At 47.5% G+C, this 22,785-nt stretch overlaps 1 protein-coding gene and 1 long non-coding RNA gene across 3 annotated transcripts; one reads left to right on the forward strand and one right to left on the reverse strand.

Annotated features, from left to right (window-relative positions):
• Positions 1 to 1,617: 1,617 nt before the first annotated feature.
• On the reverse strand, positions 1,618 to 4,196 carry LOC134735239 (uncharacterized). The gene is made up of 2 exons (XR_010118173.1): positions 3,937 to 4,196; positions 1,618 to 3,565 (listed from the first exon to the last, which is right to left on the reverse strand). It is a non-coding gene; the product is annotated as an uncharacterized lncRNA (long non-coding RNA).
• A 2,071-nt stretch (positions 4,197 to 6,267) lies between these two features.
• On the forward strand, positions 6,268 to 21,750 carry MSL1 (MSL complex subunit 1). 2 transcript variants are annotated; one of them, XM_055258196.2, is made up of 9 exons: positions 6,268 to 7,670; positions 10,486 to 10,709; positions 13,864 to 14,246; positions 16,156 to 16,203; positions 16,653 to 16,717; positions 17,665 to 17,732; positions 18,158 to 18,282; positions 18,762 to 18,834; positions 19,214 to 21,750. In XM_055258196.2, the coding sequence occupies exons 1-9, from the start codon at positions 6,909 to 6,911 to the stop codon at positions 19,302 to 19,304; spliced, it is 1,839 nt and encodes a 612-aa protein (XP_055114171.1). In that variant the 5' UTR covers positions 6,268 to 6,908; the 3' UTR covers positions 19,305 to 21,750. The 2 variants fall into 2 exon arrangements, with proteins under 2 accessions (XP_055114171.1, XP_055114172.1); XM_055258197.2 differs by lacking the exon at positions 16,156 to 16,203.
• The last annotated feature ends 1,035 nt before the right edge of the window (positions 21,751 to 22,785 follow it).

Here is a 22,785-nt window from a genome sequence, read left to right on the forward strand (position 1 = left end):
TAACTACATTATCAAGCATTACTAGGTGTGACATGCTATGATAAACATTTTACATGGATCTCATTTAATTCTCACAATAACCCTGTGAAGTAAGGTATTAGTATAGTCATTTTACAGATAAGCAACCTGAGGTAGAGGTTAAATAACACACAGCCACTAAACGGGAGAACTGTGATTGCTATTTGCAGTTTCACACCAGAAACTTTGCTCTTAACAGCTGAGTGTCCTCCTGTCATTCCCTCTATATCCCCATACTATTAGTATCTTAACCACTCATCATCTCACATCTGTACTAACAGCCTTCAAGTTGGCCTTCGGCTTTTGGTGCAGAGACACAAATATCGAAGTTAGCTTTCAAATACACAAATCTAATCATTCTATACTTTGGTGGAAATCCTCTGATGTTTCACCAAGGCTGATAAATTATACATTCCTTAGTTGGGCCTTCAGACCTTTATAATCTGGCCTCAATCTGTTTTATCCCCTACATCCTCCACTATCCAGAACTACACTCCAATGAACTTCTCCCATTTTCTACAATTACATCCTTTTGTTTTTTTTTTTGAAACGGAGTTGCGCTCTTGTCACCCAGGCTAGAGTGCAGTGGTGAGATCTCGGCTCACTGCAACCTCTGCCTTCTGGGTTTGAGTGATTCTCCTGTCCTGACTTAGCCTCCCTATTAGGAGGGACTACAGGCACATGCCACCACGCCCAGCTAATTTTTTTTTTTTTTTTTTTGAGACAGAGTCTTGCTGTCTCCCAGGCTGGAGTGCAGTGGCGCGATCTCGGCTCACTGCAAGCTCTGCCTCCCGGTTTCACGCCATTCTGCCTCAACCTCCCGAGTAGCTGGGACTACAGGCACCTGCCAGTATGCCCAGCTACTTTTTTTTAATTTTTAGTAGAGACGGGGGTTTCACCGTCTTAGCCAGGATGGTCTCGATCTCCTGACCTCGTGATCTGCCCACCTTGGCCTCCCAAAGTGCTGGGATTACAGGTGTGAGCCACTGTGCCCAGCTGCAATGTTCTTACCTCTGCCTGAAATGTCCTTTGATCTCAACCTTCAAGGCCCACCTCAGTTGTCACTTCCTCCTTAATTCCTTCCAGATGGTATGTTCAAATGTGTTCCTAGACAATTTTACTCTTCTCTAGGTTTCACTATTTTTTTAGAGACAGAGTCTTGCTCTATCAACCAGGCTGCAGTTCAGTAGTGCGATCATAGCTCACTGTAACCTCAGCCTCTTGGGCTCAGTCCTCCCGCCTTAGCCTCCCAAGTAGCTAGGACTACAGGCATGCACCACAATGCTCAGCTAATTTTTTTTTTTTTTTTTTTTTTTTTGAGACAGAGCCTCACTCTGCTACCCAGGCTGGAGTGCAGTGGCTTGATCTTGGCTCACTGCAACCTCTGCCTCCCGGGTTCAAGCGATTCTCCTGTCTCAGCATCCCAACTAGCCGAGATTACAGGTGTGCGCCACCACATCTGGCTAATTTTTGTTTGTTTGTTTGTTTGAGATGGGAGTCTTGCTCTGTCACCCAGGGTGGAGTGCAATGGCAGGATCTCGACTCACTGCAACCTTCGCCTCCCAGGTTCAAGCGATTCTCCTGCCTCAGCCTCCCGAGTAGCTGGGATTACAGGCATCCACCACCACGCCCGGCTAATTTTTGCATTTTTAGTAGAGACAGGGTTTCGTCACGTTGGCCAGGCTGGTCTCAAACTCCTGATCTCAGGTGATCCGCCTGCCTCGGCCTCCTAAAGTGCTGGGATTACAGGCATGAGCCACCACACCTGGCCAAACGTTATGACCACAAAAGGACTCAAACCCTCGATCTTCTGATCCGAAGTCAGACACCGTATCCATTAGGCAACACGGTCTCCTACTCTAATTTTTGGATTTTTAGTAGACCAGGGGTTTCACCATGTTGGCCAGGCTGTTCTCAAACTCCTGACCTCAAGTGATCTGCCTGCCTCGGCCTCCCAAAGTGCTAGGATTACAGGTGTGAGCCACCACACCCAGCCATAATTTTTAAATTTTTTGTAGAGACAGGGTCTCACTATGTTGCCCAGGCTTGTCCCAAACTCCTGGCTTCAGGTGATCCACGTGCCTTGGCCTCCCAAAGTGTTGAGATTACAGGCGTGAGCCACCACAACTGGCCCTATTTTTTAATAGAACTGCCACCCTCAGTCAAGCTAAACGTCAAAGGTAGATAGATGCTTTCTCTTAATATATCTAAACAGCTCATTTAATCATTTAACCAATGTTTATTAAATGCCTACTTTGTGGCAGGTATGGTTCTAGGTGCTGAGGATACGGCAGTAACAAAACATGAAGCAGCCCAGCGCTGTGGCTCACACCTATAATCCCAGCACTTTGGGAGGCTGAGGCAGGTGGATCTCTTGAGGTCAAGAGTTTGATACCAGCCTGGTCAACATGGCGAAACCCCGTCTCTACTAAAAACACAAAACTTAGCCAGGCGTGGTGGTGCACGCCTGTAATCCCAGCTACTCGGGCGGCTGAGGCAGAAGAGTCACTTGAACCTGGGAGGCAGAGGTTGCGGTGAGCTGAGATTGCACTACTGCACTCCATCTCAAAAAACAAACCCCCCAAAACCATGAAGTTTACATTGTAGTGGGGGAGGATAAGGTAATAAGGTAAATTAGAGGTAATACATGCTAAGGAGAAAAATTAAGCAAAAAAAGGAAAGAGACCGTTTGAAGAAGGCTGTGAGTATACATAGGGGGGCCAAAGGTCTCAGCTGACATACAGTAAAGAGCTGAAGGAGTTGAGGGAGGAAGTCATGTGGACATCTGAAGGAAGAGGGATCTAGGTAGAGGGAACAGCAACTGCAAGGGCCTGAAGGCCAACAGAAAGGAGTGAATAACAGTAGGAGCTAAAGTCAGAGAGCAGTACCAGGGAGCCAGATCCTACAAGCCTTAATGATTTTACTTTTACTCCAAGTGAGATGGAAAGCCATGAGAGGGTTCTGAGTGGAGAAAGATCATGATCTCACTCCTGTCTTACCAGGACCACTGTGGCTGCTGAGTAGACTTAAGTGATGGAAGGCAAAGGTTGAAACTGAGACCAATTACAGTTACTGCAATTAAAACAAGTGAGATAGGATTGTGTGGCATAGGCCAGGGTGGAAGTTGTGGAGGTGTTGAGAAACTGTGGGATTTTGGACATACTTTTTTTTTTTTTTTTTTTTTTTTTTTTTTTTGAGATGGAGTCTCCCTCTGTCACCCAGGCTGGAATGCGGTGGCGGGATCTCGGCTCACTGCAAGCTCTGCCTCCTGGGTACACGCCATTCTCCTGTCTCAGCCTCCCGAGTAGCTGGGACTACAAGCACCTGCCACCACGCCTGGCTAATTTTTTGTATTTTCAGTAGAGACGGGGTTTCGCCATGTTAGCTAGGATGGTCTCGATCTCCTGACCTTGTGTTCCACCTGCCTTGGCCTCCCAAAGTGCTGGGGATAACAGGCGCGAGCCACGACATCCAGCCTTGGACATACATTTTGAAAGGCAGTAGGATTGGCTGACTAATCAGATATGGGGTGACAAAGAGAGTAAGACTGGGCTGGGCGCGGTGGCTTACGCCTGTAATCCCAGTTTTGGGAGGCTGAGGTGAGCGGATCATGAGGTCAGGAGTTTGAGACCAGCCTGACCAACATGGTGAAACGCCGTCTCTACTAAAAATACAAAAATTAGCCGGGCATAGTGGCGCATGCCTATTAATCCCAACTACTCTGGAGGCTGAGGCAGGAGAATCACTTGAACCCGGGAGGTGGAGAGGTTGCAGTGGGCTGAGATTGCGCTACTGCACTCCAGCCTGGGCAACAGAGCAAGACTCCGTCTCAAAAAAAAAAAAAGAGGAAGACTGTAGAAGTGGTATTTGGGTGGGAGGAATTCGGGAGCTTGATTTTTAGATGTAAGTTTGAAATACCTAGGCCGGGCGCGGTGGCTCACGCCTGTAATCTCAGCACTCTGGGAGGCCGAGGCGGGTGATCACGAGCTCAGGAGATGAGACCATCCTGGCTAACACAGTGAAACACCGTCTCTACTAAAAAATACAAAAAATTAGCCGGGTGTAGTGGCGGGCGCCTGTAGTCCCAGCTACTCAGGAGGCTGAGGCAGGAGAATGGCGTGAATCCGGGAGGAGGAGCTTGCAGTGAGCCGAGATCGTGCCACTGCACTCCAGCCCTCCAGCACGGGCGACAGAGCAAGACTCCATCTCAAAAAAAAAAAAAAAAAAAAAAAGAAACACCTATTAGACATCCAACTGGGTATGTATACTAGATAGCTGGATATATGATTCTGGAGTTAGGAGATGAGTCCAGAAAGAAATATAAGTTAGGGAGCTGTCAGCGTAGAGATGGTGCAGAAAGTCTTGACACTGAGGGCTGGCCACAGTGGCTCACTCCTATAATCCCAGCACTTTGGGAGGCCCAGGTGGGAGGCTCGCTTGAGCGAGTTCAATACCAGCCTGGGCAACAAAGGAAACCCCGTCTCTACAAAAAATAAAAAGTTAGCCAGGTGTGGCAGCCCAAGCCTGTTGTCCCAGCTACTTAGGAGACCGAGGTGGGAGGATCACTTGAGCCCAGGAGGATGAGGCTGCAGTGAACCATAATTGTGCCACTGTACTCTAGCCTTGGGGACACAGTGAGACCCAGTGCCAGAAACACACAAGCCTTGACATGGAAAGAGATCACCACATGCTATGTGCCCTCTCATCCCTGCCCACTCCATTACTTAGTGTCCCTAAGCTCAATACTTCCCTTGCTGATCTGAGGCCATACAGTCTGGTAAAAGAGGGCTGGACTCTCTTGGTTTCTTAACACATTCACACCCATTTGTTTAAAATTTCCAGTGTTTCATGCTTTCAGCCCACAAAGCACAGACACAGTTTTAATGAGAGGTTTTCCCATTAGGCCAGAGAATGTCAGTCTTCTCCATCTCCATAGAGATTTTAAAAAACACACCTCCGACAGAAAAGAAAAACAAGCAATTAAGACTATTTCAGGGCTGGGCACGGTGGCTCACACCTGTAATCCCACCACTTTGGGAGGCCGAGGCGGGCGGATCACCTGAAGTCGGGAGTTCCAGACCAGCCTGACCAAGGAGAAACCCTGTCTCTACTAAAAATACTAAATTAGCTGGGCGTGGTGGCGCGTGACTGTAATCCCAGCTACTCGGGAGGCTGAGGCAGGAGAATAGCTTGAACCCCGGAGGCGGAGGTTGCGGTGAGCTGACATTGCACCACTGCACTCCAGCCTGGGCGACAGAGTGAGAATCCGTCTCAAAATAAAAAAAAAAGCTTTTTTCACAAGGAATTCTGAGGACTTGTTGGCTCAATTGCTTGGACATAAAGACACACATACATGAAGCTGGAGAGATAGGAAGAAGCGCTCAACACAGAACACCCTAAGTATCCCTACTCCCTTTCAAGGACTAAATCCTTTCAGAGATTTCCTTTGCTTCAGTCCTTCAGGAGCCTCCCGAAGATGCTAGGAGTCGTTTAAGAAGGCTGGAAGATGGCCGTTGGGAAGGAACTGTTGGTAGCTGGCAATACTTCATCTCAAGGAGGCGGTGGCAATAGCTCCCTGGGCAGCAGACATCATGGATTTTCCTCCCTCTGGGAACCAGAGGTCCCTCCGTTTCTGGTTTGAATCCCTTAGAGACAAAGAACTTCATTCTCTCCCATACCCGCGTGGGACTGCTGGGGAGGAGAGGGGGTGGAGGGGTTAGACTTCCACCCCCATGAAACACCCGCGGGCTCAAAGAGGAGCCTGGATCCTGACTGGTCCGGGAGGCGTGCGGGGCCGCGGGGCCCCTCCGGCTTGGGCCAGGCGCACTGCCAAGGTGCCCGGGGAAGGGGCCGCCCGGCGCAGGCCGGGGACGTGGAGCGCTCCAGGCGCTCCCACGTAGGCCACACATAGGCCGCCTGTACCCGCCTTCCTTCCTCTCAACTCCATTCTCTCGCGCTTCTTTTTCCCGGGGAGCCTCCGCTTTCCCCTTCTCCCCGCGGCCGCCCTCGCCCTTCTTCCCCCTCCTGACCCTCCCCCGGCTCGCCCCTCCCTCGGCAGCCCACCTTCACCCCGCTCCTCCGCGCGCTCCTCGGTCCTCGCCCCTCAGCCCCGGCCTCCCCTCGCCGGCCCCCGGCCCCCGCGGTCCCCTCCCTGCCCCCCTCGAGGCGGCGGCGGCCCCTTTCACAATAGCGCGGTCCGCCTCCCTCCTCTCGGCTCCCGGTGCACTCCCGCCCGCTCCCCTCCCCGCGCATGCGTCCTCCGGTCGGCGGTGGCTGCGGCGGTGGCGGCTACGAGCGGCTCCGTTTTTTTAAAGGGAAACGCTGAGGCGCCGGGGGTGACTGTGGGGGAGGGGGACTCCAAGCCGCGGAGACCCCCGGGAGAGGCGACAGACCCCCTCTCCCGGAGTAGGAGGGCTTTGGGCGGACCCAGCCCTCCACCCCCTCCTGAGGAGGAGGGGGGGAAATGGAGGCTCGGGGCGGCTGAGGCGAGCTCCGGGGCGGGGGGCCGGGGCGGGGAAGGGGGGGTGCGGGGTGGGGAGACGAGGCGGGCCCGGCCGGGCCAGGGGGGGCCGAAGCGAGCTCCGGGGATGAGCTCGGGGGCGGCTGGGTGCGAGCTGCTGCCTCTGAGGCGAAGGCGGCGGCGGCGGCAGCAGAGGCGGCGGCGAGGCCCCCATGGGCCGGCGGCGGGCCTCAGCCGCGGCCTCCACGTCTCCGCACGCCGGCGGGATGGCGCCCGGGCCCCGGAGGAGCCGCGCTAGCGGAGGCCTGCTGCCGCGCTGCTGAGGCGAGCCCGCCAAACTCCCCTCCCCCCCTCAGTCCTCGACCCCCCGCACCTCGCCCCTTCCCCACCCCCTCCTCTGCCTCGGTGCCCGGCGCTGCTCCGGACCACTATGACCATGAGATCCGCGGTGTTCAAGGCGGCCGCGGCCCCTGCCGGCGGCAACCCTGAGCAGCGACTGGACTACGAGCGGGCTGCGGCGCTGGGCGGGCCCGAGGACGAGCCCGGGGCGGCCGAAGCCCACTTCCTCCCCCGGCACCGTAAGCTCAAGGAGCCGGGGCCCCCGCTGGCCTCTTCCCAGGGCGGGAGCCCCGCGCCTTCCCCGGCCGGCTGCGGCGGCAAGGGCCGTGGCTTGTTACTCCCGGCCGGGGCGGCCCCCGGGCAGCAGGAAGAGAGCTGGGGCGGTTCGGTGCCCTTGCCCTGTCCGCCCCCGGCCACCAAGCAAGCCGGCATTGGTGGGGAGCCCGCCGGAGCCGGCTGCAGCCCCCGGCCCAAGTATCAGGCGGTGCTGCCCATTCAGACGGGCTCTCTCGTGGCGGCGGCCAAAGAGCCTACGCCCTGGGCTGGGGACAAGGGTGGGGCGGCCTCCCCCGCTGCCACCGCCTCGGACCCGGCGGGACCCCCACCACTACCTCTGCCCGGGCCGCCACCCCTCGCGCCCACCGCCACCGCCGGGACCCTGGCGGCCAGCGAGGGCAGATGGAAGAGTATGAGGAAGAGCCCTCTCGGGGGTGGTGGCGGCTCGGGAGCCTCCAGTCAGGCCGCCTGCCTCAAACAGATCCTTCTGCTGCAATTGGACCTCATCGAACAGCAGCAGCAGCAGCTGCAGGCCAAGGAAAAGGAGATCGAGGAGCTGAAGTCAGAGAGAGACACGGTACGGGAAGGGGTTAATCTGCATTCGGGCCGAGGAGCGAGTTGTGCGCATGCTCGGGGGAAGGGGGCTGTAGGAGGTTAAGGCACCCCCGGGTTAGGGGTAAAGGAGGTTGGCCACCGGCAAAGGAGTATCTTAGGCGCTGGGTCTCTGGGAGCCAGGCTCACAGACACGTTGGGTTGGAGGGAAGGGTTAAAGGGCAACCTCCCAGGGGGAGGGGGAGGGGTTTCAGGTGCCAAAGGGTTAATTTAAAATGACAGCCCCAGACGTGTGGGAAAGACGTTTAGTGGGAAAAGACGTGATCTGTGAGGGGTTAAAAATGAAAGGGTGGGGTGTAGGTGTTGTGGCCTTATGGAAGGGTTAAATTAAAGAGCTATTGCGTTAGAAATGCACGGTGGAGGAGTGGGCTGTAGCAAGCAGCTGTTGCTTTCACCACTGCTGCAGCATCTTTAGATAGGAGGGCAGTAGGCCTTTTAGTGGGCACAGGGGTAGAGGTGATTTACATGGAATCCTATTTTAGTTTTCTTAAATGATATTAACAGAATCACTGCTTTTGATTTCAGACAGCTTTTAATAGGAACCTGAGTTCTAATACATGACCCATTGACCAGGTCCCTTTCATAAGCATGGTGTTTGAAGCTGGAAGATTTTAGGGCATCAGGGGAAAGTAAGCTTATTAAATGTATTAAATAGACCTCCCCATCCTTATTTTAGAATCTTAGGGAGTAGGAAAGTCGTTTATTATTTCTTTACTTCTGAGGAGCTTGGACGACACAGGCTTGTTTTTACTGCAGCAGTAGTTAAGGGCATCTCCGCGTTAAAGCATATTCCTTCAGATATGAGGGAAGCTGGGGTGGGGGGTATTACTGTGCTAGCATACCTTACAGCTGCCTAAAAATAAACATGGTTTCTACAATTGTTGTGTTCAGGCTGCAGCAGTCTCTCTCTTCCTCTCTCCCCCCCTCTTCCTCCCTCCCTCCCTCTCTCTTTCCCTTTCTCTTTCTCTGTCTCTCTCCCTCCCTCCCCGCCGTCCTCATCTCTCCCTCTCTCCTTTCTCTCTGGCGTTGTGTGCGCTAAGAGCTGAGCAAGGGAGCAGGCGGCTATTCATTTTGTTTGCTTTCCAAATGAATCACATCGGGTGGCTGTTTTATTGGAGAATGCATTCTGCAAGGTGGATTGGGAGCTGGGGCAGGTCTCATTAAAATATCTCATGGTGTTGATTTGTGGAAGTTACTCAACATGGAGGTGGCACTGCTCAGACTGTACTGCAGTCTAGGGGTGTGATGGTACCGTAATTACAACACAGCATATCCTTGTATGGGGGGAGTGGGAAGAGACGGACCAGTGAAGGAGAAAAAAATCAAGGAAATGTCACCCACAAACAGTGGTTAAGGGCTGTGAATCAAAACATATACAAGGAGATGAAATGAGAGTATGGCTGATAGGGGGGTTCTCTGCTGATTGTGGAGGTTTCTGCTCAGTTCCTGAGGTAATGGCCCCTTTGTAGGCTTTCCTAGTCAGGAAAAGTGGGGTGAGTTAAGGATAGAGTGTCAGTCTGAACTTGGTACTCACTGCTTCTGTTGTGTATTGCAATCTTAATATTACTTAAGCTTGTTTCACTTATTCCAGTTGTTGTTTGGCCTTGTCTGAAATCTATGCAATGAATGTAATGAAGGCAGCATTAACATCACTGTGTAACCCAGATAAAATTCTTGTAATAGAGTATAAGTAGCACAACACCTTTTCTCAAAAACAAACTAACACAAAGTTTTCAATACTAATAGAGTTCCATTTTCTGTTTAGTTTTTTATTTCTTCTTTTTAACTAAAACTAAAGGAACTTTGATTTTAATAAATATTTAGATGAATAGGTATAATTTTTTGTGTTACCTCAAATACAAAGCAATGTGTTTATGTCATGATTGTTGGAATTTATGGGTACTGATTTCTATTTTCTAAATGAAATGTTCATTGTTTTAAAAGTACCCCCTCCCACACATACCCCTTTCAAATAACACTGCCATTCCTGGTGGCACTGTATGAGCTCTTAATTTCTTTTCAATGTACTGTTTGCACTTTGCTGTTGTGTTTAGAGTTTTGGAGTAGAAGTAGAAGTAGAAAGGATAGAATTTGGACAATCTTAGGGCCTCTTAAAAGATCATGTAGGCTGGGCATGGTGGCTCACGCCTGTAATCCCAGCACTTTGGGATGCCTAGGCAGGTGGATCACGAGGTCAAGAGATAGAGACCATCCTGGCCAACATGGTGAAACCCTGTCTCTACTAAAAATACAAAAATTACCCGGTGTGGTGGCGGGCGCCTGAAATACCAGCTACTCGGGAGGCTGAGGCATGGAGGCGGAGATTGCAGTGAGCCATTGCAATCCAGCCTGGGCAACAAGAGCAAAACTCCATCTCAAAACAGAAACAAAAACAAACAAACAAACAAAAGATGTATATAATTAATTCTGGAAACTCCCAAACTAACTTGGAGCCACACAGGTAGCAGTAGCAGAGACCATGCCATTAAAAGGCATGTTATGGCCCCTCCCAGTGGAGAGGATCTCCCTACAGAAGAATGAACTACAAATTCCCCCATGCCTCTTCCCATCTAGGTTAGCCCTTAAAATTTAACAGTATACCTTGTCTTCTCTATTTTGTTTAAGGAAAACTGTTCAGATTAATGTCTGCCTATTTAAAAAGTTGAGTTGATGTGGTCCATAGAAAGAGGCAGATGACTATACTGATTCCTAAATGGGGTTAAGTATCTGTGTGTTTAATTTTTTATGTGTTAAGTCTGCATTTTGCTACTCTCTTTTAGCTCCTTGCTCGGATTGAACGTATGGAAAGGCGGATGCAGCTGGTAAAGAAGGATAACGAGAAAGAAAGGCACAAGCTGTTTCAGGGCTATGAAACTGAAGAGAGAGAGGAAACAGAGCTATCTGAGAAAATTAAACTGGAGTGCCAGCCGGAGCTTTCCGAGACATCCCAGACTCTGCCTCCCAAGCCTTTCTCATGTGGGCGGAGTGGAAAGGGACATAAAAGGTGTGCTGATAACTTTGTTTGATGAGGACCCTTGTTACTAGTGATTGAGAGTAGGAGATTGGGATTTATGAATTGGTTTTATAGCAATCATAACTTGCCTTAGAAGTCTTCTATGCGGAGGGCCGGGTGTGGTGGCTCACACCTGTAATCCCAGCACTTTGGGAGGCCGAGGCGGGTGGATCACGAGGTCAAGAGATGGAGACCATCCTGGCCAACACGGTGAAACCCCGTTTCTACTAAAAATACAAAAAATTAGCCGGGCGTGGTGGCGAGCGCCTGTAGTCCAAGCTACTCGGGAGTCTGAGGCAGGAGAATCACTTGAACCCAGGACGCAGAGGTTGCAGTGAGCCGAGATTGCTCCACTGCACTCCAGCCTGGCAACGAGAGCGAGACTCTGTCAAAAAAAAAAAAAAGAAGTCTTCTATGCTGAGAAACTATCTTGAAACATTCTTATGCAGACTGTAAAAGTCTGTTTAGGATTTTGTTTAGTATTTTGGTCACAGTAATAATTATTGAATGCAGCTTACATCATAAAGAGAATGGGCAACAAGTGTGACAGCTGAGTTTCTTAAAGAAAACTATAGCAGTTCACTTCAAGTTAGGAAGTGGTACATTCCTTCATTGTGTCGTGCACTGGTAGACGTAGAAAAGTAAAATACAGGCCAGGCGTGGTGGCTCATGCCTGTAATCCCTTTGAGAGGGCAAGGTGGGGGAGTATGGAACGTATGGAAAGTGGGGAAGGAGGGATCGCTTGCGCCCAGGAGTTTGAGACCAGCCTGGGCAACATAGTGAGACCTCATTTTTACAAAAAATCCAAAAATTAGCCGGGCCTGGAGGTATGCACTTGTAGTCCCAGCTACTCAGGAGGTTGAGGCTACAGTGAGCTGTTACTGCACCACTGCACTCCAGCCTGGGTGATGGAGTGATACCCTGTCTCAATTGAAAAAAAAAAAAAGGTAAAATGGAACTGTCCTTGGACTCAAAGAAATTAGCCCAACTGTAAGGATGGGCATACATTTTGAAAACTCAGAATGCAAATGCTGTAAAATACGTAGATGTACAACGCCTGATATAAACTAAGGTTTTTTGTTTGTTTGAGATAGGGTCTCTCTCTGTCACCCAGGCTGGGGTGCAAGTGTCGCCAACATGGCCCACTTCATCTTCCACCTCTTGGGCTCAAGTGATCCTCCTACTTCAGCCTCCCATGTAGCTAGGACCATAGGCACTCACCACCATGTTGGGCTAACTTTTTTTAGTTTTTGTAGAGACAGGCTCTCACTTTGTTTCCCAGGCTGATCTCGAACTCCTGGGCTCAAGTGATCCTCCCACCTCAGCCTCCTAAAGTGCTGGGATTACAGACATTAAACTAAGTTTTGTAAGATTCAGGGATATTAAAATTATCCTGGGTTAGAACTGTGGAACTTTAAGTAGAAATCAGTCTTGAAAAAGAAGAAGGCTGGGCGCGGTGGCTCACGCTTGTAATCCCAGCACTTTGGGAGGCCGAGGCGGGCGGATCACGAGGTCAGGAGATCGAGACCACAGTGAAACCCCGTCTCTACTAAAAAATACAAAAAAATTAGCCAGGCGTGGTGGCGGGCGCCTGTAGTCCCAGCTACTCGGAGAGGCTGAGGCAGGAGAATGGCGTGAACCCGGGAGGTGGAGCTTGCAGTGAGCCGAGATCACGCCACTGCACTCCAGCCTGGGCGACAGAGCGAGACTCCATCTCAAAAAAAAAAAAAGAAAAAGAAGTATAGCCGGGTGTGGTGGCTCACGCCTGTAATCCCAGCACTTTGGGAGGCTGAGGCAAGTGGATCACGAGGTCAGGAGATGGAGACCATCCTGGCTAACACGGTGAAACCCTGTCTCTACTAAAAATAGAAAAATTAGCCGGGTGTGGTGGCACACACCTGTAGTCTCAGCTACTCCGGAGGCTGAGGCAGGAGAATTGCTTGAACCCAGGAGGTGGAGGTTGCAGTAAGCAGAGATCGCGCCATTGCACTCCACCCTGGGTGACGGAGTGAGATTCCAAAAAAGTATTAAAATTTAGGTTGGTAAAGAAGAAGGGAGATGACTTTCTTGGGATGTGGTAGGGGAAGAAGGGAAGAAGAAAGAGGCTAGAGAATGCCAGCAGACAGTAAGAAGAAGGAAATAAAGGTTATAATTAATGTGGTACAGGGTTGGGGGGGGGAAGGAAAGAGACTGATCTCTGGGTTACAAGAAATAGGTGCACCTAATGTGGGTTGTAGTGGTACCTAATGTTGGCTAAAGGACCTTGAATATTCTTTTTTTTTTTTTTTTTTTGAGACAGAGTCTCACTTTGTCGCCCAGGCTGGAGTGCAGTGGCGTGATCTCAGCTCACTGCAACCTCTGCCTCCCAGGGTCAAGCGATTCTCCTGCCTCAGCCTCTCAAGTAGCTAGGATTACAGGCATGTGCCACCAAGCCTGACTAATTTTTGTATTTTTTTTTTTTAGTAGAGACGGGGTTTCACCATATTGACCAGGCTGGTCTCGAACTCTTGACCTCAAGTGATCCGCCTGCATTGGCCTTCCAAAGTGCTGGGATGACAGGCGTGAGCCACTGCGCCTGGTGGACCTTGAATATTCTTAAGCATGGAAACTCCTTGTTCAACATTTACTGGCCAGGTGCAGGTGGCTTATGCCGGTAATTCCAGCACTTTGGGAGGCCTAGGTGGGTGGATCACCTGAGGTCAGGTATTTGAGACCAGCCTGACCAATGTGGTGAAACCCTGACTTTACTAAAAATACAAAAAAAATTAACCAGGCATGGTGGTGTATGCCTGTAATCCCAGCTACTCAGGAGGCTGAGGTAGGAGAATTGCTTGAACTCGGGAGGCAGAGATTGCAGTGAGCCGAGATCATGCCACTGCACTCCAGCCTGGGTGACCCAGCAAGACTCTGTCTCAAAAACAAAACAAAACAAAACAAAAACATTTACTATGGGCCTCTTTTATATACTGCTAAGCCTGGGCTGTTCTGCTCATGACTGCTAAATGAGCACCAGACATTTAGGTACCTGAATACTTGTCATTTTGGGGCAAAAGAACCAGCTTATTCTTTTGCTCCGGAATGTGTTCAAATTAGATTTTATTCAAGTGTCAATACATTTTATAATGTTTTCTTCCCTATCTAATAGGAAATCCCCATTTGGAAGTACAGAAAGAAAGACTCCTGTTAAAAAGCTGGCTCCTGAATTTTCAAAAGTCAAAACAAAAACTCCTAAGCACTCTCCTATTAAAGAGGAACCATGTGGTTCCTTATCTGAAACTGTTTGTAAACGTGAATTGAGGAGCCAAGAAACCCCAGAAAAGCCCCGGTCTTCAGTGGACACCCCACCAAGACTCTCCACTCCCCAAAAGGGACCCAGCACCCATCCCAAGGAGAAAGCCTTCTCAAGTGAGATAGAAGATTTGCCGTACCTTTCCACCACAGAAATGTATTTGTGTCGTTGGCACCAGCCTCCCCCATCACCGTTACCATTACGGGAATCCTCTCCAAAGAAGGAGGAGACTGTAGCAAGTAAGGCATAGAGAACACTTGCTCTTATACCCTAGTGGTGGCGGTCAAGCTAACAAGTGTGAAAATGCCTTTGGCATTTTTAAAAAAGTGCAATCAATAAAGCAGAGTTCTGTCAAGAATGAGTAAGTTAACAGCCAGAGACAGACACTGTGCAGGCATTGCAAATAGATGGAATTACAGCAAAATGTGCTCAATGTATTTGCCTGCTTACAACACTGGGAGATGTGTTTGCCAGTAAGTTGCTCATCACAAGAGCACCAGACTTGGGGGTGTAATCTCCGGCAACTTGCATGCCCTCTGAAAGAAGGGTTTTCTGTGCTGTGAAATGCATAGAACTATACTTTGCCATGCACGACTGTTCCTGCAATTGATATTGTGTGAAATCTGGAAGGGTGGTCTTTGGGTGTTCTCAGGGGCCAATGGTAATTTTTGGGTTGGGGAGCCAGCTTGGGGTGGGGAATTTTCACCTGGGCCTCCGCTCTTTAACTATATAAATATTTATCTGTATATCTATGTCCCTGTCTGGGGGGCAGGAGGAATCTGCCAAAGACCAACAGTCTTACTTTATCTTACTATACTTCACAAAGGTTCTAAAATGTGAAGAGTTTACTTGGATTGCAGTAGCCCATTGGTTGTTCATATATTTAAATAAAATGGTCTACAAACTATTTTTCAAACAATAAGGACTATCTTGGGATATCTGAGCTGCTTGGGGAGGGTGTGGGATGTGGGACCTTGGTCTTCATTCCCTTTTTTTTTTCTTCATGGCTTCCACACAGAGATGCTCCCCTATCTTCTACATCAACCAGTAACTGGAATGTACCTTCAATCATGTAATATTAGTCTATGTCAGTCACTGCGGTTACTCTGGGGTAATGGTTGGGGAGGCCTTCTAGGATAGAGCCGCAGTCCCAAGTTTCTACCACTGTGTCTTGCCTAGCAGGATGGGGATAGAAATCCATTCCAGTGAGACAAGAGCGTTCTCCAGGCTTTGTTTGGCTGTTCTGGTGACAAAATTAAGTGGGAAAGCTAGATTAGTCGTCTTAATGATCTAACCTCTATTAGGCCTCACATTTGTGTACATGAGATAGATCAGGATCCTGATCTAGGTTCAGATTTTTGTTGGTTCAGTCAGTTGAACAGGTTCTTCCTTAATGGTTAACCTCTTTTGCTGCCATGGCAATGCTGCGTAACAACTTAAGAGAAACGTGAAGCAACTTCCCATCCGGGATTGGGTAATGGCTTGGTCCAGAGCTGTTCTGTGTGACTGGCTATTTTTGAAAATCCTGTCTTCCCTAGTACAGACAATTTCAAACACCTCTGAGATTGTGGGCATAGTGAAACAAAGGAGTCTGACTGGGGAGATCCCAGCCCCTTGAGGAGCCTGAGTTGTGAATAAACATGTGAATCCTTATTCTTGATGCCCCTATCTCAAGAGGAAGGCTCAATGGCTTGTTCTAGGGGAGCCAAAGTCTTTGTGCATGTTGTTCAGGCTGGACCAGCAAGGTAGTTTGTTTGGAGGGAGGAGGGAGCTGTTTAAGAAGACTACATATGTAAGTTTTGAGAACACTGATCTTTTATTTGAAAAATAGGGTCAACTTTTACTCACCTGCCATGTTCTGAGTTTAAGGTTTGATATCCTTGGCCATCAACTGTTGCAGGGAAACCACCCTAAATAATGAAGAAAAGAAGTCGTCTCAGTGTAAAAAAAAAAAGTGGTGGGCTTATTTTCTTTTCTTTTGTCTGTTGTTCCCTCTTCCCCTCCCCCAGAGAGAAATTCTCAAAAGAACAACTCAAAAAACAAAATGGCTTCCTAGTGAGAACTTCAGTGATGATCCTTTCCTCCATTTGGGGTATGGGCTTTTTTTCTTTTTACACTGAGATTATTCTTCTTTCCTGCATTATTTAGGGTGTCTGATGCCATCAAGTGTTGCAGGAGAAACTTCAGTCTTGGCTGGTGAGTAGAATAGGAATTGTGCTGGCTGGGCCTGGGGTGGGGGTTGGTGGGATGGTGGATGGTTGGGAGTTGCATTCCCCATCCACTGGATGTGGGAGAGTGAGATTTCTTGGTGTATGATTGATTACACTACTATAGACTTCAAAATGACGACAAATTTCAGTTGTTTTTCAGGAACTGCTATAGCATCATTATATGAATTGTCAGGTATTGGTTTAGGGTTTTTGTGATCCTGAGTTTGGCAGACTGCAATGGCATTTTAGGTTCTTTTATACCATAGCAAGGACACTGAATATGGCTTCAGGGAGGCCATAGAATGGATTCCTATCACTTGGTAACTTTGTCTCTTCTGGGGAGAGACCTCTTATCCTAGTGAATAGTTGTGCGACTTTGGATTTAAGGGTGGTTCCACCCCTCCTCCCTTTCTTTTTCTCTCTCTTTTTTTTCAGTTCCTTCTTGGAGGGACCACTCAGTAGAGCCTCTAAGGGACCCAAATCCTTCAGACCTTTTGGAGGTAGGTAACCAAGAGCACTCAATTGAAGAGAGTAAGAGATTAAATAGAACATGAGGGTATAACTGGAAAATGTCATAGTACTATGGATGAATTGAATAATTTTAAGGCCAGACAGAAACTTGATAAATTATCTAGTCCAGCTCCTTCATTTTATAGATAAAAAAACAGGTCTAGAGTAGTTAAGTGATTTATTAAAAACTAAATAGCTAGGTAATGTTCAAAACAAAGGTAGATTTTATGCTAAGTAGAAAAGTTAGGGCTGGGTGTGGTGGCTCACGCCTATAATCCCAGCACTTTGGGAGGCTGAGACAGGTGGATCACCTGAGGTCAGGAGTTAGAGATCAGCCTGGCCAATGTGGTGAAACCCCATCTCTACTAAAAATAAAAAAACTAGCCGGATGTGGTGGTGCACGCCTGTAATCCCAGCTACTCGAGAGGCTGAGACAGGGAGAATTGCTTGAACCCGGAAGGCGGAGGTTGCAGTGAGTCAAGATTGCACCAGTGCACTCCAGCCTGGGTAACAGAGTGAGACTCTATTAAAAAAAAAAAAAAAAAAAAAAAAGCATGTACCCCTCAGCCATAAAATTATATATTCCAAGCTCATTTGACTCTTGAAGTTTCGATTATTTTAAAGTCAGACTCTTACAAAGTATGGAGGCGGGGAGGGTTTATGACAGTCTGGGGGTTTTAGTTTGATGTGATGTTTACCTTGGAAAGTTATGGAAATGATTTTGAAATATGGAGATTCTAAAAGGATGTGGATGGGGAAAGGAGTATGTGTTTTGTTGATTCTGTTACCAGGAGGTTCCCATACTGTCCATGGAACCCACAGACTCAGGTAGAACCGGAAGGTGAAAGATTTTACATTCCTGGAAGCTGGAAATTAGTATACGTGTGTAACTAATATATGGTGATAAATAGCTTATCAGCTGCTTTTCTTTACACAGAACCTGGATGACAGTGTGTTTTCGAAGCGGCATGCAAAACTGGAGCTGGATGAGAAGAGAAGGAAAAGGTGAGGCCAGAGATGTCCATCCTGGAAACAACTGAGCCCTAGGACCTAGGACAGAGGATCAGGGAACCTGACCTCCCTTTTTCATGCTGTGGAGAATCTTGGAGTGCTTAACACTCTTATATTACTGGCTTCCCAGTTGGTTGAATATCTTAGTTGGAAATGGTAGTTGTTGTAGGTAAACATGTTTGGCCTCTTTTTGTGTATGACCTTCCTCAATTCTACTTTCTGTGGAACATCAACACATGATCTAGACGGTAGACCTAAACAGCTCTCCCTTAACCAGGCAGTCGTTTCTCTTTACCCTGTCTAGAGTAGTCAGCAAGGGTCTTCCTAGCATCTGGATTGTGTGAGTTGCTTTTATAGAGCAGGTTTTGGGTAAACAGTAATGTTGGGTTTGTTTGTTTTGTTTGGTTTGTTTTTCCCAGATGGGATATTCAGAGGATCAGGGAACAAAGAATTTTACAGCGACTGCAGCTCAGAATGTATAAAAAGAAAGGAATTCAGGAATCTGAGCCTGAGGTTACCTCATTTTTCCCTGAGCCAGATGATGGTAAGTTGTGTCCATCTAAAAGAGTAGGTTTTTCTTTCTTTCTTTTTTTTTTTTTTTTTGAGACAGAGTCTTGCTCTGTCTCCCAGGCTGGAGTGCAGTGGCGCAATCTCGGCTCACTGCAAGCTCCGCCTCCCGGGTTCACGCCATTCTCCTGCCTCAGCCTCTCCGAGTAGCTGGGACTACAGGCGCCCGCCACCACGCCCGGCTAATTTTTTTGTATTTTTAGTAGAGACGGGGTTTCACCGTGGTCTCGATCTCCTGACCTCGTGATCCGCCCGCCTCGGCCTCCCAAAGTGCTGGGATTACAAGCGTGAGCCACCGCGCCCAGCCAAGAGTAGGTTTTTCAAAGGAGGAGGAGGGTGCAAGGCTCCAGGGTACAACTTGCTCTGAATGAATGAAATGTATTTTGGAGCAGATATAGCTTCTAGACATTTCCCATCTGTATTACTAATAAGCTCTCGTTTGACTTTCTCCCATAGTTGAAAGTTTGATGATTACCCCCTTCTTGCCTGTTGTAGCATTTGGACGACCATTACCAAAATTAACTCCACAGTAAGTATACATTTTTTTTCTCCCATTCCAGGTAACCTGCACATTCCTTTCAGACTTCATGGAAGCCTAGATATGAGGTGCAACCAGGTGGCTTAGGGATAGCCATGGGTCTTTGACAGAAATGAGGCTACCTGGGCAACTAGCTTTTGTAATGAGATTCCTAAGCCAATAATTAGAAGGATTGCTTTTTGAGTTAGAAATAGATGATTCCATCACTTTAATGGTACACAGTTGCTCTGGCTTTGAGGCAGGAAAGACACTCCAAACTAGTCAGGGATAGGAGTGGTAAGGGACACAGTGACTTTTCTGTAGTTGGTATCATGTCCACACTGAATCCCTTCTAGTCTTGCAAGTTGATTTCCTCATCCTTTTTTGCCAGGAATTTTGAGCTACCCTGGTTGGATGAGCGTAGCCGATGCAGATTGGAGATCCAGAAGAAGCAAACACCTCACCGGACGTGTAGGAAATAGCTGTGCTGGCAAGAACCCTGTCTTCAGATAGTTGTAGCATGCCATTCCTGAGAGTGGCAGAGACCTGTATATGTGACCTTTGTCCTCACATATGTTATCACTCGCTGATAATACCCTTTCATACTCCCTTGACGTTGTTTTCATCACTCTGATTTCACAAAAACTCTTTCATTCGGCTAATTGTGAGTTATGGAGGGTGATTGGGATTTCTTTTCCCTTTTTTGGGAAATGGGCTCTCAAGCTAAAGCTAGAGGATGGCAGATTGAGAAGTTTCAGGGGTCTGTTTCTATACATTTGCCTATGTTAAAAGGGTAAAAGGGCTCTCTTCATTAGACATGTGGAAGATGAAGCAACCTCTTCCTTTAGAGCTGTGCCTGCATGGCACTCTTCTCACCCTGGTACACCCTCCTTATAGTGGGTATAGTGATTTTTAACCCTAAAATAAAACAAACAACCTCACCATGAGCTTTGGGACCGGAAGAGGAATGACAAGTGAAGCGATGAAGCAAGCCATCTTCCCAAGAGTAGAAAAGACATCGGAGAGTTGGTAGATAACTGTCTGAAAAGATAGTTGTTCTCTTAAAACTATTCTGTGATACAGTCATGTGGGAAGGGATGTTTGGCTGCGATTATTTTTTCAGTTAATGGGTAACTGAATTTCTTTACCCCTCAAAAAACAAAATTTTTGGAAAAGAAAGTGGGGATGGTTAGTTTCAGAACAAGTTACAGCTGTAAACAAAAGCAGTTAGCATTTGGGATGGCATGCCAAAACCTGTATAAATGTCCTTGTATCACATCACTTCTCAAGTATTCCTTCATTGGGCTTCATCCTTTTAGCTGAGCTCTTGGTGGTGGGATAGAGACTTAGGGAGGGTAGGGGGAGTGTGTGGAAATAGGTGCTTCCTTTGGCTGGCAAATGCCTACATCTTGAAACAAACAGATGTACCTAATGAGCTTCTCCATTCACTTTGTAAAAATAATTTGTATGTGTACCATCTTGGTCCTCTCTCCTCCCCTGTTTTGTTAAAATATCAGGATAGCACTCCCAGGCCACTTTGGTCTCAGTGTAAGATCTCTATTAACTATCTGAAAGGAAAATAGAGCCAAGACCTCTGGTCTCAAATATATAGGAATTGCCTTTCTTTAGTCTTCAGGACTATTGTGTGAAAACAAGTAGGGGTCTAATCTCCTAGAAGGTAGGGGCTTTTATCCTTAAAGAGAATATGTCCCCAGATTATTAGCACTTTTAGAGGAGAAGCCAAGGTATGTAGGGTGTGTGGCTGGCCCATCAGTGGAGCACGAGAGAGAATGGGATACCATTGTGGGAAGAGAAGAAAAGTTCCTCAGGGGCCTCCCACTGCTAAAGCTTTTTGTGAGATGTTGATCTGTGCTTCCTGGATTTGACTTTTAAAGGAATTATTCTGGCAGCACATGTGGTATTCTTGGATGATCTTGCTGCTCTTATTTCTCCTTTTGTGTGTGTGTGTGTGTGTGTGTGTGTGTGTGTGTGTGTGTGTGGCTATGGGTTTTCATTTGTAACTCCATCTGCTTAGGAGAGTGGGCTCTCTATAAGGGAACCTGCTGTAAACTTCATTGCAGCAAGGATGTAGAGAGAAATAGGACTTAATTCCACTAGGGGCTCTCATCTCACACCTTAAGAAGGAGATTTCTAGAAAAACTGGGCCAGATTTTCTTTGTTCTCCATCATTTTAATGTGGCAGGCTGTTCAGTTTTCTTACTCTTACCTATGTTATATTTCTTCATAACGTGTCCGAAAAGAAAAAAGACCTAATCAGTGTCTCTTGACTTTGTTCTTTGATCCCTCTCAGTTTCTTCTTGATTTCAGCATGTGTCGGATTTCTAATTTTGGGTATGAGTTAGCAAATTTAACCATTATGTTTGTGCCCTACCCAGGGGACTCCCCAGTTTCTGACTTGAAGTAGACTGAGAAGAATCCACAAGGTGCTATCTGGCCAGACTTAAGTAGATTCTACTTCCTTGGTTCTCTCTCTCCCTGAGGACCTCTTATTTTATTGTCCCCTCTTCTAGGTTAATTCTCCTTTGATTTGACTTTGTTGAGAAGGAGGTTGGACAGTAGATTAGCAAAGTTCCAAGTGCAAAATTACAGTGTGTTAGAGTGTGGGGGGAAAATTAGTCTTATTTTTCCCTACATGGGATACAACACTGTGAATTCAATCTTCAACTGAAGGCCCTGCAGTTCTCTTAAAACATAGCTGTTTGTTTTTCTTTAACAAAGTTTAAGCTAGTGTTAATAAATTAAAAAAAATTGCTTGTCTGTCTACTTCAGCTTTGTTTTATGCCCATTTCATATTGTTGTCTGTGTTGTAATTCATAACTTTTGATACCATTTCTGATGTGTAAAATTGGTTGTCTTGTAAATATCTTATAAAGAGTTCAATTGTAAATAAACTATTGTGGCTGTTAATTTTTGAACTTCTGCTTCAATTTATTATATTTATTGGCAAACAAACAATTCTGCTTGTATATTTGAAACATTGGAAAAAAATCCATTTTCACAATAAAAAAGAATAACACATTATTTTCCCCTTTATATAAGGTACTCACTTCCATTTGTGTATAAGTAGAATGTATGATTTATCCTTCTTTGTCCAGTGTGCTTCCTTAAGTATAATCAGCAACTTGGCTGGGCACAGTGGCTCACACCTGTAATCCCAGCACTTTGGTGGCTGAGGTGGGCAGATCACTTGTGGTCAGAGGTTCAAGACCAGCCTGGCCAACACAGTAAAACATGGTAAAACCCCATCTACTAAAAATACAAAAATTATCCAGGTGTGGTGGCATGCACCTGTTATCCCAGTTACTTGGGAGGCTGAGGCAGGAAAATCTCTTGAACCTGGGAAGTGGAAGTTGCAGTAAGCCAAGATCAAGCTACTGCACTGCAGCCTGGGCGACAGCGAGACTATCCCACCCCCACCCCACAAAAAAAAGGGTCGGGCGCGGTGGCTCACATTTGTAATCCCAGCACTTTGGGAGACTGAGGCGGGTAGATCACCTGAGGTTAGAAGTTCGAAACCAGCCTGGCCAACATGGTGAAACCCTGTCTCTACTAAAAATACAATAAATTAGCCAGGCGTGGTGACAGGCACCTGTAATCCCAGCTACTCGGGAGGCTGAGGCAGGAGAATCTCTTGAACCCAGGAGGCGGAGGTTGTAGTGAGCTGAGATCATGCCATTGCACTCCAGCCTGGGTGATAGAGGGAGACTCCAACTCCAAAAAAAAAAAAAGTATAATTAACAATTTTAGAAACAAGAGATTACAGGATACTTGGTCCCTGGTGTCTAAGTTAACAAAATCTTACAGTTGGAAAGACCTTAGAGGTCATCTAGTGTGACCCCAATATGTGATTTACCCTTGATAACATTCCAGACAAGCGAATTCCAGGTTCTGCTTCAACACTTTTTCTACACACATTTTTCCCCCTAAGTGTTTGAAAATTCT

This window comes from Symphalangus syndactylus, chromosome 20 (assembly GCF_028878055.3).
Source record: "Symphalangus syndactylus isolate Jambi chromosome 20, NHGRI_mSymSyn1-v2.1_pri, whole genome shotgun sequence".
In the NCBI taxonomy this organism is placed as follows: Eukaryota; Metazoa; Chordata; class Mammalia; order Primates; family Hylobatidae; genus Symphalangus; species Symphalangus syndactylus.

Excerpts from the sequence above, each read along its gene's own strand:
- MSL1 (XM_055258196.2), top strand. The coding sequence starts at position 6,909 with ATGACCATGAGATCCGCGGTGTTCAAGGCGGCCGCGGCCCCTGCCGGC. Across the intron at positions 16,718-17,664 it reads ATCCTTCAGACCTTTTGGAG|AACCTGGATGACAGTGTGTT; the intron begins GTAGGTAACCAA and ends TTCTTTACACAG. Across the intron at positions 17,733-18,157 it reads GATGAGAAGAGAAGGAAAAG|ATGGGATATTCAGAGGATCA; the intron begins GTGAGGCCAGAG and ends TGTTTTTCCCAG.